At 37.3% G+C, this 16,804-nt stretch overlaps 1 protein-coding gene and 1 non-coding gene across 4 annotated transcripts in view; both read left to right on the forward strand.

Annotated features, from left to right (window-relative positions):
- Nucleotides 1-255: 255 nt before the first annotated feature.
- Nucleotides 256-16,804, forward strand: part of Smp_171540.1 (Ribosome-binding protein 1 (Ribosome receptor protein) (mRRp), putative) — a gene marked incomplete at its 3' end in the record, with an annotated part of 18,976 nt that continues 2,427 nt past the window's right edge. The window contains exons 1-15 of one of the 3 annotated variants that reach the window (XM_018791508.1): nt 256-271; nt 5,996-6,046; nt 6,260-6,542; nt 6,579-6,793; nt 6,827-6,840; nt 6,888-6,989; nt 7,461-7,568; nt 9,755-9,949; nt 10,099-10,398; nt 10,889-11,050; nt 12,020-12,305; nt 13,320-13,429; nt 14,161-14,256; nt 14,906-15,001; nt 15,858-16,055. In XM_018791508.1, coding sequence (XP_018645317.1) covers nt 6,787-6,793; nt 6,827-6,840; nt 6,888-6,989; nt 7,461-7,568; nt 9,755-9,949; nt 10,099-10,398; nt 10,889-11,050; nt 12,020-12,305; nt 13,320-13,429; nt 14,161-14,256; nt 14,906-15,001; nt 15,858-16,055 — 1,674 coding nt within the window. In that variant the 5' untranslated portion in view covers nt 256-271; nt 5,996-6,046; nt 6,260-6,542; nt 6,579-6,786. The other 2 variants (XM_018791506.1, XM_018791507.1) reach the window with 2 other exon arrangements.
- Nucleotides 11,284-11,355, forward strand: Smp_tRNA_01143_Pseudo_TTC.1.1. Its single transcript has one exon. It is a non-coding gene (tRNA).

Consider the following 16,804-nt stretch of genomic DNA (forward strand, 5'->3'; position numbering starts at 1 on the left):
CATAATAGGGAATTATAGCAGATTGAAAAGAATAACAACAAATTATTTAGAATATGTAGTAATCTAAGTAACGTTTCTGCCCGCACAGTTTCTATATATGTTCTTATCACAGATGCTGGGATATGAATTCGTCAGTGTGTTTACCTTGGTTTTCAATAGTCATGTTTAAGAACTTGAATGACTGTTTTCAGTAAAGAAAAGTTAACTTACTTGGTCATATAAACTTTTACAGTTTTGTTTTATCGTGTGTCTAGTCCTCAATACAGCGTGGGTAGGTTGAAAAGTTTGTTTTCGGTTTCATCCAGAATCGCACTGTCTCTATCGTATTTTATATTAGAGGAGTGTCTTTTCACAAGTACGTCGAGTTGTTACTATTCCCTCATTCATTCAGACCGGTTGCACACATTTTCATGTCCGTTTTCAGTTTCCCTACACCTAATTAAATCTGTACTGTTGTCTAGGCTCGGGTTACAGCATTTCTAACCAAATATAAAGTGGGTGGTCAATTCAAAAGAGTTGATGAAGTGACTTTAGTGCGTGTTGAACCTTGGTGGACAATACATTGAAGTATACAATCATCAATGTACCGCTCTTAAATTCACATGCCCAACTTTTACAGATAGTAGTTTACTATTCTTATTTATGTCCATTAGAACTCTCATTGAGTTATTAACTTCTGAGCCTTAACTTTGAGAGAATCTAATGCATTGGCTTAAACTTGTTTTAAGCTGAGACTTAACATAATCAGTACTTATACTCCAAACGTTTACGCCGACTATTAAGGTTGATAACTCTTAACAACCTGCAATTCTGTAACATAGTGTAGGAATAACACGGCACTCAATACTGCAACTTTTAGGACTGCTATACACTTAATGGGTAGACATACCGTTTTCGAGCCAGGTGATGCATCTATCCTGCCCCTTTCGTATGCATCTGAGGTAGGTTAGAAAAGCAGCGTGGTTCCTGAACAATTTCTGCGTGAGAAGACAATCAATGTTGCAACCCTTCAGGGCGTAATAGTCGGCAAGATCTTAGGCTACTAAGCAAGCGAACAACGCGAGTTTTTCAGTTTCATTTTGGGAAGAACAGGTGGCTAGTTGGTTTGTGTTAGTCATGACAAAGGTGGTTTCTCAGTTGGTACAACTTTTTTTTGAGAGCGTCGACAGATGGATCTTAAACCACGTGTTGAGTTACTGAGTTCCCAAGCCGTTAAAATTGGAAACTCTGGCCATGTTGCCTAATCTACTGGGGATGCTGAGTGCTTAATATCCATATTTGCTTTCCAGACGCTAGGTCTGGGTTGGGCTGACACATGGTCGTTATCGATAACTATAAAGAAATCAAAGTTTAGAACTGCATAGTTACTTTTACCTAGGGGTGGCATGTAATCAAGGTTTGTGACGTCATCCTCGTGACTGGTCAAAAGATCTAGTAAGGATAGTTCAGAGTCCGGGTCGTACCTAGTTATTTCTTTCACATGTTGCACTTCAGTACATATGATAACCACATAAACTGGTTTCTGTTCGAATGACCTTTCTGATGATTCAATTCTCTGATTTTTCCATTCTACCGTAGGTGAGTTGTAGTCTAAGGTTAAAAATCGACCATCTAGCAAGACATTCATTTCACAGCATGAACTGTGGTAGAACAAACCAATCAGCAGCTCTTGCCCTTTGCTTTTCAAGCATCAACTAACTAAATCAAACGTCCCACTCTTATGAGATACCTAGTCAATTACCGTAAACGGTATAGTATTTCTAATGAGTAACTCCGGCTATAGCACCTGAATTTGATGTGAGAGGACGAAAAGCGAATGTCCGGCGGTTTAACTGGGTTGGTGGATGTGGTATCCACCTAGGGGAGTTGAAAAACCTGATTCAAAAGCAATGGTGCACATGGGATCCAGGGTCCTGAAGGAACAAATGGCGTATTAATCAATCGTTCGTCACCGGCAACCATGGGACTGAATCTCCTCACGATGCTCCACTGCCTTGTGAATCAGATCTTTATGTCAAAGGCTCTGGGTGTGGCCTCCTAAGAAAACCATCTGCTTCAGTTTATGCACCTGGGCAGTATCACAGCACTCACACAAATCTCATTCGATTTGTGTGGAGCATATGTACCTGGTGCCTCCTTTGTACCATCATTTGTGTGCTTAAATAAATAAAAAATAGCCCCTCTTGAGTTACTGCCGGTCCCAAACCGAGGTAATTCAGGGGCGTTGAACATGAAATCAGCAACGGCATCACATTGAAAACTTAAGAATTTTAAAAATAAAGAAGGCCGTATGCTAGTTCATTATTGATTCTATGTCCGGCTTTTCATCACGTGAATTAACTGCCAATCGAAATACTTGTCTAATCTTAACACTGACAAATCAATGACGTTCGACCAGTATGAGTAGCTTAGCGTCCTTACTAGTTCCTTGTCCGCCTAGCCTTAACAATTGAGTCCAGAACAACAATTGCAGCTTCTGCTATGCGAATCATTTATTTCAAGCATACTCGATTTATATACCAGACAGACAGACCGCATCACATCGTAAAATAGGAAATATAATTTGTACAAGATCACGCCAAATGTAGCTGTGAACGTGGGAGACAATAATCAATAAACATAATTTACGAACAGTAATTCGTATAATAATCCATAGGTCAAAGTGAAGCTTATAATAAGATGAATATAGATACACACAATCTGGTTGATCAATAGTTAAACCATAAGAATATAAAATATTAGTCCATCAATAGGTCCCGGAAGTTACCCGTACTTTTATTATCACTAGGATAGAAAAAAACAACTCTGCTAAGTGTACACTTACCACAAAAACACTTCAAACCATTTGTACTGTGCCCTGGAAGTTGAAGCATCTTCATTTAGTAGAATTATGACATATCATGGTAAAAACCGAGACTTCGGAAGTCACGAGGCTGATGCCCCTTCTAACAACCAGAGCAACAATTAATCTAGGTACACGGAATATCCGGACAATGTGGGAGACCTGAAGGACCAATCAAATAGCGACGGAGATGAGGAGATACAAATTAACAGTGCTCCGAATCAGCCCAACTCATTGAACCCAAGCTGAACAGAAAATAATAGCTTCAGAAGAGACGCTGCAGAACTCTGGTCACGAAGAAGAAAATGCTCCACACACTCAGGAAGTTGCTCTGATGCTGTCCTAAGAAGCATGAAATGCACAGAGTGGGAATCTTGTGAATCCAGGATCACCAAAGCATCTTGTAAAACAAGGAAGTAGGGAATTACAGTGAATGTTACCTAATGCTATACACCCACGAATAATAACAATGAAGACGATAAAGATCAGGTTTAGCAGAGGCTGTAGTTGATAGTATGGAAGTGTCCAGACGAGTAGCTGACCATCCTCATAAGAGACTTAAACACCAAAGTGGTAATGACCAACACCGGGTATGAAGATATCATAGGACGAAATGGACTGACTGAGAGAAGGGAATAAAAATTGCGACAGATTTGCAAATTTGTGTGCATTCAACAAAATGGTTATAGATGTAACTATATTTGCACACAACCTCATACACAAGGCTACATGGGTCTCACCCGACCACATCACAGAGAACCAGCTTGATCATATTTGCCTTACTGTAAAATGCAGAAGGTCAGTGGAAGACGTGAGAGCCGAGAGAGGTGTGCCCCTTCTTTAATACCAAGTACCTCTCGTTAGTAGATTCGAATAATATTTAAGCAGCCTGGATTGATTTTATTTCAAATTCATTTGGTTACTTAATGTGTATACTTTTAGCAAGGTGACTCCGAAGGTATCTTAAGGCATTAGCTGACTGAGTAGCCCTTTCCATCAACTCAGTGCCATACTCTAAACAAGTTTTGGTTTCTGAGCTTTCACTCTCCTTGACTCTGGAATATAACTGACCTGTCACTATGATCAATCGGTCAGTCATACCGTGGGAGGGTATTTCTTAAGGGACCTGAAAAGGAAATTAGGTTAATATTTGTCCTAACCACCTGTGAGCGTGACCGCAGAATCCAAAAGACAACTGATTGAGGCTGGTCGCGCACGGTTGTTTTGTGGGGGATTTTTGACTCGTTAGCTCCGTTCTTCAAAGAGCCGGCGACGAAAATCCGTAAGGTGAGGCATGACATTTTTAGGGTTGACATTTTCTAACCCCTTCCTTCCTTATGAGAATGCAGCATCGCTGCAGATGCTGGGGTTCGGAGGGAAACACCTTACTGCTGTCACAGCCCTCTACAGTCAGCATTACGACTTCGTCCTCAGACCTTGAGTTGCTGCTTTTAATCTTAACGTTCTCCAATCGATCTGCCTGGCATGGTAGAACCTACAAAAACATACGTTCCAGCCAATATAGCTCGGTTGGTCACTATGAACAGTATTGAGTTTCTCAGCTACCGTTTGAGGGACTGGTTTTTCTTTAGTAACCTTATGTCGTTCCTTATTTTTGATCTGTATCCATTCATCAACTTCCATTGGAGTGGCAATCACAGTTACGTTACACATATTGTAGGATCCTGGGTGATTATTGACGACTTGGGTGGTCAGGTTTTTATTTTTCCTGCTAAAAACAAACCTAGTCTTACGATTAGGTTTTCTAGGCGTCTCCTGCTGGCTGTCATTCACAGGACGTGGGACAGAAGAAGCTTCCTTTAAGCTTTTATTCCTAATAGACCTCTTTACAGTCTGTCCTTCCTCATTTGGCCCATTTAAGTCAGTCGAGCTTGTCTGAGGTAACTCCACATTAACTTGTGTATCGACTATGCTTTTTAATACTCCTCTTAGCAGCATCCACCATTGCAATGGCTTTAGATAGCAAGCTGTTTGCGTCTGAGCGGCACTATTGACACAACCACATGCAACTATTTTCATTAGACCGTTTAAAAGCCTTAGGCGTTAGATTTGTGCAAACTTGGTGGTGCCATCCTCTGCACTCATCGCACTGCGTGCCACTTCCCACATGGTATCAATAGCCTGGGTGTTGGCAATTGCTTTTTTGCACTATCCATTCATCAATTGGAAGTTTTCTAGAGGAACGACACAAACTACACAGAGACAAGAAAAACTAATGACCACAAAAAGTGAAAAACTACAGACTGTTTTTACCGAAAGTGCAAACAAGAACAAAAAACCAATGAACTTATAAGTACAGATGATAAGTTACTTTCGAAAGACGATACTCTTGACGAATACTTTAACTAAAATAAATTCAATTAAAGTGAAAACAGTAGTTTTGATGTGTAATCCACGATCAAAACAATAAAATCAACTCAGCGAGGAAAAATAGCACCAGTCGAAAAAAGTTGCTAGCACTTATTTCGTCTACAGTATTTCATCAGTGGCTGTACTTTTAATATAAATGCCATTCAAGTGGACCTCACTAATGTAGTCTAAAGACCTCTCAGACCTAGATTTAGTCGTAGCTTGTATGTGCAAATTCCATAACTGTAACGGAAAAATTATCACTAATCAATCCTCATACTATTGTGATATTTTAGCTTTAATCTTGTAGTTAACATATTGATGACCTATACAAGTAAACTGTGCTTTTTCTTTGGTGAGATGTGAAACCGTGTTCCGATAATCAGGTCTGGATTTTTAAGAAAGTTTTTCAAAACTAGTTATCTATTATCTCGGGATAAGGCAGTTGTCATACCTCTTAAAATACAGTGCTACATGTCGCTTTACTTTTGAGGAATCCTAATGGAACTAGGGATAGACTTTTTAATTTAAATTGATTAGCGGCCTTTGCGCCAAACCGAATAAAATATGACAAGCCAACAACCATATTTTTGATGCCATGCCCATTTTCAATTCACTTGGTAGGACTCTCCGTGCACATCAAACTAAACGTTTACGATCGATTTATCTTTCATTTACATTTTACTTTCTTGAGTTTCTCAAGTCATTTAAAATATACCTTACATTATTTCATCTAAAATTGCTGCCAAATTACCAAATATTTCTGTAAAATTCCATTTTCAGGATGACAGAAGAAACTGTGGTAGAGGAAATCAATTACGAGGAACAATATGGGTATGTTAATGAGAGTTCTGTTTAGTTCAGGTTAGTGTATTTCATCAACCTTTGTGAACCAAATCCACATCCTGGACAATTCATTGTGATTACTAGACTAGTAATCTCTTGTTGTGTATCTCTCACACCACGCTTTGATATTTCCCATGGAAGCTAATTTTTCCTAGCTGTATATACATTTGTGATTAGACTTGTTTCTTACCGCCTTTTTAGGGTGCTTGTCGAAGAGAATAAAAAGTTGAAGATTGATATTTCAAGTTTGCAGTTAAGCAATCGAAGTCTTGTCAATCAGAATAGGGATGAGAAAAAAAAGGTTATGGATTGCCGTTTGCAGATTGCTGACTTAGAAGGGCGTCTTAAGGCGTTCGATGCCACAAAGCAGGAATTAGCCGATTCACAAGGACAATGTGAACGCGTACGTATGACATTAGAAAGTTGTGAAGCTAAATTAGCTGATGCTGAAAGGCGTGCAGATGAAGCATCCGGTTTAATAAAGGTAAATTTCTTTTAATTTCTTGAGTTCCCTCTTCAGATCAAGGATAGCATTATTGTAAAACAAAGTAATTTCACGAAGGAAATTGAAGAACGCTTGAGAAATATCACGGAGGAACGAGATAATTTGTTACATAAAACCTCTAATCTAGAGACGGAATTAAATATAGCTATTGTTAGAGGTGAAGATGCTGATGACTTAAAAGAACGATTGAAGGCGCTACAGGAACTTTTTGATAATTTGGTCAATGATCGGTAATTAATTTTTTCAATTAATTATTCTTTTAGTTCTGAAACAACTAGTGAGAGTGGATTAGCTGCTGCTAACGAGTATTTCAAATCCGAACAGGCTAAATCCGAAAATCGTATTGCGGAACTTAAAGAAGTTAAAAGCGGATTGGAGCAGAAGATTGAAGAATTATGTTGTGATAAAAAGCAACTGCAAATGCAGGTTTGTTTCTTTGCATTATTTTTTATAAATATACTTGGTCCCGAGGCATTCTAAAACAAAAATTCGTGCCCGCCGTCTCGAAGTTTTTACCGTGTTCTCAATTTCCCGCTTAGTTACCATGTTAGCTGTCCAAATATATTATATTTCCGTTTAAACTGGTGGTATGTAATATTAGGCCTCACGATTTGGGTGTGTATGCATCTGAATTAGATCGTCTTGTTTAGTTTATTGCAGACTCCTTAAATTATTTTTGTGGTTATTGGTAACAATTGTGTTGTCCTCACTCTCTACTGACATTTAATTTGTAAACGCATGGCTTGCATAGTCATGACATCTACACCATCCAACCAGCTTATCGAATTTACTTCGCATATATATATATATATATATATATATATAATGATTGTGAACTTATGCTAATTAAATCACTTCATGTATACCAGGATTTCGTTTCATTTTTTAAAACCTTAGTTGGAACAACAACTAGATGAATATGAGAAGCTGGGTGAGAAATGCGCAACTCTGGAAGCACGTATCAAGGAAATGGCACATTCTGAAAGAAGATATGGTGGTGGTATGGTAAGCGACTAAATCTGTTTCCCCTCAATAATCAGTTGATATTTGTTCAAAATTTTTGTGGACTATCGCTAAACAAGGATGATCATCCAGGTGAGAAGATCTACAAAACATCTTGATTATGCGTGTACTTAGCTGGATCTTGATGAGGTACTTATATTCAACATTGCGGAATTCTGCTAAGATAAACACAACTTATGCAAGTCTTAGATGAGTTCATACGTGTTAGTTGGAACTTCACTCAATTGTCGTTTACGTAAGATATATACGTGATTTGGCTCGAAAAGTATGGTAACAAGAATAGTAAGCAAACTGACAAATTTGGATTTCTACACGTTTGTTCTGGTAATCACTATTTCCAACATTACATGAAAGAAATATACGTATAAGAGCAAACCATGGAGGTTTGTCTGGTGTTTGGGACTCGCTAGTATAACGGTTCTATTTATTTAGAGTCCCATGAGGATTAGTGGGTTGGTCGCTGATGGAATCTCATCATTGAATAAAATATTTTGTGGTTCTGTTCAGTCTCTACTATCAACGGTGGTGACTGAACTCCCAACTTATTTAAAAATGAGTACATTGTGTACATCTTTGCAGTGTATGACTTTGTAGATGGGAGATATAGTTACCGAGATAATGTGCAAGTTGCATAACTCTTATTATGTTCCAATATCTTCAAACCTGATTCAACTGACTTCACAACGCTATGTTAACACATACCTTCCTTACTATTCACAAATAACCTTAGCATCAGCAAAATATATAACTAACCAGTTATCACCATTGGTCTTGAAACTCACTTCTTTCTTTGGAGACAATGATAAGACCAAAATAAAAACTCATACCGAAGACGGGCTAACTAAAGACTGATTGTTTGAATCATTGAACAATTGTGTGGTATAAAAATACTCAACATTGAGTGTTTTCAAAGCTTAATAGGGAGTAGAAGATAATAAGAAATAGCCTTGTAAGATGTTAGGCTCTAATAGAGGGCGATGAGTCATTCAACCAAACTCTAAGTCTTCACTTATTAAATGTCATCCACTTGACCCGGGGATTTACGCTGTTTCATTCGTTTCTGAAGCCGGTGGCCTATGCTCCATTGGGAGTAACAGGCGTAAGTAAGTAATTCGTTTCTGAAGTAATCAGCCACTAGTTTAAACCATCAAAAAATTTCAGGTTTCCCGGTTAAGATTCCGAAAACAGTCAATCATCTCTAACGTAGGACCTTGAATAAATGTGCATAAATGTTACATCTGAGATCAATAAAGCAAAAAATGGATCAACATGATAGAAAGGATAGAATATGTCGAAACCAACGGGAGTCTGAACATGAATAATATATTTCAAAAGGAATGATATGTTAAAAATGACAATTCAAGATTTAAAAAATAATGACGGAATGTTAGTCTGTCACTGTGATCAATTTTGCGCCGTTTCACTCAGTTGCCAACCCGTAATTACGAGTACTAGGTGAACCTCAGCTTAAGTCTACTCTTTGTGGCATAGCTTAACCCAAAAGATAACTTGTTAGGTCGGTACCATGTTTTGTTTGCTCTATCTCTAGTGTTTTTTAAACCTGTCAGAAAACATTGCAGGTTGGAGTAGGGCGTGGTTAGAAATGCGTATTACAAGTGCTAATCTATACAGTCGGAGTTTTATTGCATCAACCAGTATGCCAGCTCCAACCTTACCACCTCTTACCCAACTTTTCTCACCATGCGGTGGAAATACTTCGAAGATATCTATGGTCATATTCTTTCAGCTTACGTACATCTTCATGTTCCACAACTACGTATCATTAAAAAGAAGTCTGCTACGTAATGCACTCCGATCCTCCGTAACAGATTAACGATTGGAATTAATCTGACTTGTTCATGGTAGCATAGTAGAAACTTTTATACTTTTTACCTCTAATTTCTTTCGGTCATTTTAATGCGGAGTGTGTCAACATACATTTGTACCAGACCTTACACTACCTGTCTTGATTTAAAAATTCGTGTCAAATGTAATCTTTTTATTTGTATCCGAAATAGTTCAACAAGCGAAATGTTTCGGTTTATCTTTTGGTTATGGAGTAAAAAGGTTTTAGTCCTAAATTCTGCTTAGTCAGATGTGATTTGTAGGTTACTTTAATAATATTCATACTTCGGTTGAAAATATGCTGGCTTTCTTTTTTATCACAGCTTGGTGGTCGTCTGATTGGACCCACTTTGCCTCCATGGATCGCTGATGACAAAAAGCTGGAAAACGATTTAGAACGACTTTCGAAGACTGATCCTGCCACTCTGCGTGCTAAGGTGATGGAACTAGAGAGCCAAGTCAACGAGCTTAATCAACTTCTGACTTATCGGGAAGACGTAATCCTCCGTATTCATGAGGTCAGTGCATTTCATTTTCAGTATCATTTTGTTGTTGCTCATTAGGAAAACTTATCGTTTATTCGGTCATATTCAATAATATTTAATTGTCACAGTTTCCGCTCGAAATTTATCGTTAATTTATGTGATTTAAAAATTAATTTGTTTAGGAAATATCGAAAAAGGCTTCAAAACTCGAAGCCGCCGATGTTGAACGTTCAAGTCTTACAGCTCAAATCAGTATACTGAAACGTGAGTTGGCAACTGCTCGTGAAGACTTAGCTCGTCGAGGAGTAGGTCCTATTGAATTAGAAGCTGAAATTGAACGTTTACGAAGTAAACGAGATCGAGAATATCAACGACGCAAGCGAACTGAGACCGATTTGGAGAACATGGAAAAAGAAAACCAAGAGCTGAAACAAAGAATCAAGCGGCTAGAAGAAGCAGCCATAGCTACTCCTCCTAAACCAGTAAGTGTATTATCGTTTGTCAATAAATCTGAATAACTGACCAGTTTTCACATCAGGCGATCCCATAGAACAGTGTGTCTTTATTAAAACCAAAATACTGTAAACGATGCTTATTCCCATTAATTGTCTTACTCATATTACGTGTTTGTTTTACAATGTAAGTTTGTGATTAGCTTAAGTATGACCGAGTTGCTAAGATTATGGTTAATTCAACTACGAAACGTGACCATATTCGACTGTCGTTTTAACCAGTCACATTTGAGTGCTATAAGTTTTAATCCAGATTGAATAGTGTTCCATTGAGTAGATCTAGTGCACATTTATAAGTTTGTAAAGGTGATATTCTTCACTCTTTCATGATACTTTTGGTAAATTGAGATTACAAACATACTTGCAACTTACTTTCATGTACCATCAAAAATTAAAAATAGCTTAATATATTGTAGTTTAAAGCAAACTTTAATTTTACTCACTATTTATCTTCTCAAAGATGATTCCTCAAAGTGATCCTTCTGACAGAAATAAAATCATTGAGCTACAAGGCGCTGTTAATCAACTTCGAATGGACAATGAAGCTAAGCGATCGGAGCTATTCGACCTGCGATCACGATTTGATGCTAAATCTGCACAGGTTGATAAAATGTCTGCCGAGGTAAACATTTTTGTCTGAGTATTTACTGATTTCTGATGTGTTTGTCCAGTGATGTTTAGAAAGGTTGTTTTGACTAGATTTTTTATTGCGATAACGCCCTTCAATCATATAAGTTCGTTTAGTTTACTGGGACTTTCTTATTTGGTAGTACTGGGTCCCCTCATCAATCTAACCTTTAAATTCTAACTTGAAATGTCCTTAACCACTTCTAGTTATGCATTATCAATTTATCGTGAACCGGTGGCATAATGTTCAGCGCGTCTGACTTTCAATCACGAAGTCCTAGGTACGAATCCCACTTCACATTCTGTCGGGTAATATTATTAGCCCTGACACTTGGAATGTAACTCATACACAAGTACTTATGCGTACCGTGGAAGTTTTACGAATTGAAATCTTACTTACACCTGTTACTCCTCATGTAAGATCATAGGCCACCAACCAGGACCCTCCAACCATCTCTGTCATGGTCTCTGATTTTCAATTCTCAATTTCTATACATTCTTTTGATATCTTCATCCAATTCTCCTAGGAATATGTTTTCTGGTCTTCCTCTTTTCCTTTTCACTACGGGATCCCAAGTTAGGACTTGCCTCGTGATGCAGTTTGATGATTTCTGCAATGTGTCAGATCAGCCTCCAGCGTCTTTTAACAATTTTCTCTACAGATGGGAGCTGACTTATCCTCTCCCACAGTAGTTTGTTGCTCATGGTATCCGGCCGACGGATCTAGTGTCTTATTATTTAGTATAATAACTCGGTAGCTAAACTCTTCCATTTTTAACTATTGGGTAGCACGTTCAAACATTGCATCACCTGCTTCTAAGTGTTGACGACCAAGTGGCATCCCGTTCATGTCTTAAAACGTAATATAGGGATTAGTACTTGGTGAGCATGTCATACCATTAATTGAGTAATAATATCGTTCAATTATTGTCAAAGTAGTTTTGTAAGTTATTTCCTGTTTTAGTTCAAAACAAAAGAACGCCTTTGTTCCGAGCTCACAACTCAACTTTCAAATACACGTGGTCAGCTGGAAAATACTATAAAAGAGCTGGAATCAGTCCGATGCAGAGCTGTGCGCGGTGGCGCAGAAGTTGAACGTTGGCATTCAGACCTAACAAGTTTGCAAACTACCAATAAATTCCTTTCTTCACAGTTAAACGATTTGAGAAACAAAGTAATTGCGAAAGACAAAATGATTGTCGAACTAGGCAAACGTTGTGAAAGTATTCTAGATAGTCATCCCAATAAAGGTATTTTTAATGTATTTATAATTATTGTTATTATGATAAACATTTCATCGTAAAATATGTTCTCTCAATTATTCTCAAGCTTCATGAAGAGAGTCTATCGCTCTCATCTCACCAGCAAAAATAACGATTTTCATGATGTAGCCAATAAGTAAAAATTGTGTTTCTATTCGAATAAAGAACTCCAAATAATCGACAATAATAAAAAGCTTGTTTCAGTTGTTATTGAAGAATTAATGTGTGTTTAGTGTCGACTGTAAAAAAACTCAAACATATATCCAGAACTTCCTCATCTGTATTAGTTATTGCACTATTATATACTTGTGATGGGAAACTAATGATGTGATTAAATGTAAAAACCGTACAAAAGTAAATCCATTTGGTGTTGATTTGTATCTTCCCATTGTTATTTAGGACTACAACTTATCAATATCTTGTTGGAATATGTGCATCCTGTGCGAGAGTGCCTCGATATTGCCTTAGGTCATAGGCTTTATAGGCAAAGATCGGTAGTGGCTAGCAGTGGAATCCTGGACCTACATCTCAGAGTTGGTATTCACTGTGAGTGAACATCAACTCTGAGATGCAGGTACATCCGGCTGACGAGCCTCAAATAGGGCGAAACGCGCGTCCTGGATTCTACTACTAGCCACTGTCCATCCTTGCCTGCAAAAATAAGTAGATGAGTCCTGAAATTTAGATTTTTTACTTCAACTTTTATTGTTGATCCATGATAACCGACAGGTATATTGAAAAATACACAACTTCTTGTTAGCTATCTTGTTTTCTGAGCCGTTACAATCAATTCTTGAAATATTGTTGCTAGTTTGAGTCTTTCGGGAACATCATAAACGACATATGTCTTATTCATATCTTCTTATATATTAAAAATATTTCTTGACTTATAATATGACATCATCATGCGATCAGAATTCCACTTTAGTGTATAAATGGTTGTTTTCCTGCCTATAGCCCACCTAATCAACTTTAACATATTTTTCTATTTAATTAAACTAGCTAACGAAGAGCCGATCGTTAACGGAGATAAAGCTGTATGTTCGCGTTGTCAAGAGCATCTATCTACTGAAGACAATCAACAGTCTAATGAACTGGATATAATTTCTCAGGTATGCTATACTGATGTTTGGCGATACATTGATTTACTGATAAATTTTTGAAATTTAAAAATCCCCACAGATTATTCAAAAATGAAGAATATTTGGGCGAACAATTATTTTCAATGACTTTGTCATCAGAGTTTTTAGCTATAAGTCCGTAATTATAATATTTTACAACGGCCAAAATTTTGGATTATATATGTCGTAACAGATGCAAACGTTCACCATTTTTAACATACAACATTGTTAAATTCATTTTGTTTATTTATTTATTTAAACACATAAATATTGGTACAAAGGGGCACCAGATATATATGCATCACACAAATGTCATTTGATTTGTGTGAGTGCTGTGATACTGCCCAGGTGCCCAAACTGAAGCAGGTGGTTTTCTTAGGAAGCCACACCTGGAGCCTTTGACCTAAAGGTCTGATCCACAAGACAGTGGAGCATCGTAAGGAAATGCAGTACCATGGTAGCCGGTGACCAACAATTGGTTCATACGCCATTTGTTCCTTCAGGATAATGGAGCCCATGTGCGCTTTATTCCTAACGATAAGTATTCCCCATATTTTTGAAAATTTGATTGTCAGATTTCAGTTTCTAACTCCTACTTATTGACGTTTGTAGGCTTTTTACTAGGATGTATTCGTACTTATCTCTTATCAATCCAACTTGTCACCGTCCGTCATATTTGTTGTTTATTAGCACTTCATCATTAGTTTTATTTGTTCTTACAGCTTAAAGCTAAACTGTCTTCAATGGAGGACCGTTGTAAAACCCTAATGGCTGAAGCAGTTCAAACCCAACAAGCAAATGAGAATTTAAAATCTCAGGTTAGTTGGATCGCAGAATTTATTGCATCAATATCTTCGTTTATTCCCATTCTTTATTAAATCCTGTGAATAGCTTTGACTTTACTAACTAGATAATGATAAACTTTTAATTCATTTATAGTTATCTGAAATTTGTCACGTAACAGGTAAAGTTTCTTACTTCTGAATGGTTAAAGACTAAAACAAAACTTTCCTTTAATACACATCCCATGACTCGTCGTACGTCATCTCAACACTTCAACCGTAATTACCATGTGTTTTAATTAATGGGAAGAGAGTACTGTCCTTGTCATAAAAACTTTTACTAATCTCAAGTGTTAAAAGTGTGACACAAGTGATTTTTTACATGCCAAAAAAGGTGATTTCGACATACAATACAATAACAGTATAAAAGAAAAGGTAGTCAATCAGAGAATAGTTAAGATCAGCATGATAATTATGGGCTTATTTTGTCATTGTTAATCGATTACTTACTATGGAAAAAGTGATTGTTCGAAATCGACCATATCAATGAGATATATAACAAAAGTATTGACTGTGTCCACAAATCATTTAGCCGGCATACATTTATTCTTTTTACTGATTTTGTAGAATATTTAGTACACTAGGTATTACAATATATTCATTTTTGTTTGCTATGTTTATTAAGTTGGAGTCAGAACTTGCTAATGCCCAACAATCTGTACAAAAGTTGTCCGAAGAAGTTGCCCGAGAAAAAGAGACAGCATACAATTCAACCTATCGCGTAAGTTATTTTATTTTTATGAAATGACAAATCACAGTTGCAGGCTATTTTACCACTTGTTCAACTTGTAAGGTTGATATTGATATGCTTGAACTAAATCGATTCCGCGGTAACGAACGAAAGCCAATGACACGATAAGCTATTCTAATCTGTTGTCCCAGGCCCCGCTAACTAGATGAAGAAGTCCAAGGCAAGTAGGGGAATATATGTATTCCGTAAGCAGCCGAGTACAAGCAATCAAATAAGGGAAAAAGTCAAGCGCATTTATACAACAAATTGTTCTTGAGTATCATTGATAAATAGCACACACTAAGGAACAATGGACCAATGGCGTTTAAGATAGTTTACAAGTGGGAATTATGACGTGAAGGTAAAAAGAGCGCGTTTGGCGCGAAAACAGCTAAATTCAAATTTCCAATATAAAAGTACAAAACTAAGCCATTTACCAAGTAAGTTCTGGGGATTTGACATCCCCAACAGATAGATAGTTTGGTCTTCTTAATCCACTTGGTTAACGTTCTTAAAACTTGTTGAAGCCACAGAAACCTGTTAATAAATGTTCGTTATACTTATTTTTATCATTTCTCTGTTCTCCTAACACGTTATCTAACACCGTCTTTAATTACGCTATTGCAAAATTCCCACTATTCGCCTAGTCTCACCACCAGAAAAAAATCCATTCAGTGTCGTAAAAGTGATCAAGACAAACAATATGAAGTATATAGCAAACAAACCCTAGCGCTTAATTTTTTTTTAAGTATAATGTGGGTCGCTTATATGTTATCACATCATGATATGCTTACGTCATAGTTGCTTCGAAAAGTTGTGATAATTGTCAATTTTTTATCTTATCGAGGTCCAAGAACTCACTGCTCAAGTAAATCAGTTAGAAACAGATCTTTCTCAAACCAGAATGCAACTACTAGAAGCTCAGTCAGATCATCAAAAAGAAAACGATATTAATGCATCAGCTGTCGCACCTCCTGCCAAACGAACTAGGCGAAGTACCAATGCTGTGAATAATAATGTCAAGGCGAATTCAAAGAATAATCAGGTATGTGATATACTTACCACATATTTATAAATATAAATACAGAGTAATTATTTTCTGTTTTTCCTAACACTTGACTATTTGTTCTTGTTAACTCATTGTATAACCAGTATCTGTGTGTTAAGTTACAGTTTTTATTGGCTTGATTATTAGTTTATTTGAAGAATGAAATCAGTTGTGTAACCGCTAAACACTTATTTCATATGAAGATATTTCTGTACTCGCTGAGAATCTAAACAAACCAAAGGATATTTACATGGAACATATTATTATAACCTTTAACTCATTGTTAAGGACTATACGACCTTGGACAAAAATCTTTCCTCGCCCTGAGTAGTCAATTGACCATAACTTAGGTCACTTAGTAAGCTATCCCTTCCATCGATGCTCGCATCTGCTGGGATCACCGGGTAAATAATAGTGAGGTTAGACATAAGGGTATTACGGAATGATGGTAAATCAGTTGATGAGGTTGTGAATCTTCGTCGACTGAGATGGTTGGGCCACGTGTTACTTATGCCTGAACATCGATTACCACGACGCGCAATGCTGAGTATTGTTGGAGATGGGTGAAAGAGAGTTAGTTGCGGCCAAACCAAAACATGGCATCAGTGCTTGAAGTCACTAACTTCTAGTCTGAGCCGTGTTGGTAAATGCAGACTACCTGGTTGGGGTCCGTGTGACTATCGTAACCAATGGTTGGAGACTGTGTGTGACATGGCTCAGAATCGATCACAATGGCGTATACACTC

This window comes from Schistosoma mansoni (genome assembly GCF_000237925.1).
Source record: "Schistosoma mansoni, WGS project CABG00000000 data, chromosome 2 unplaced supercontig 0193, strain Puerto Rico, whole genome shotgun sequence".
In the NCBI taxonomy this organism is placed as follows: domain Eukaryota; kingdom Metazoa; phylum Platyhelminthes; class Trematoda; order Strigeidida; family Schistosomatidae; genus Schistosoma; species Schistosoma mansoni.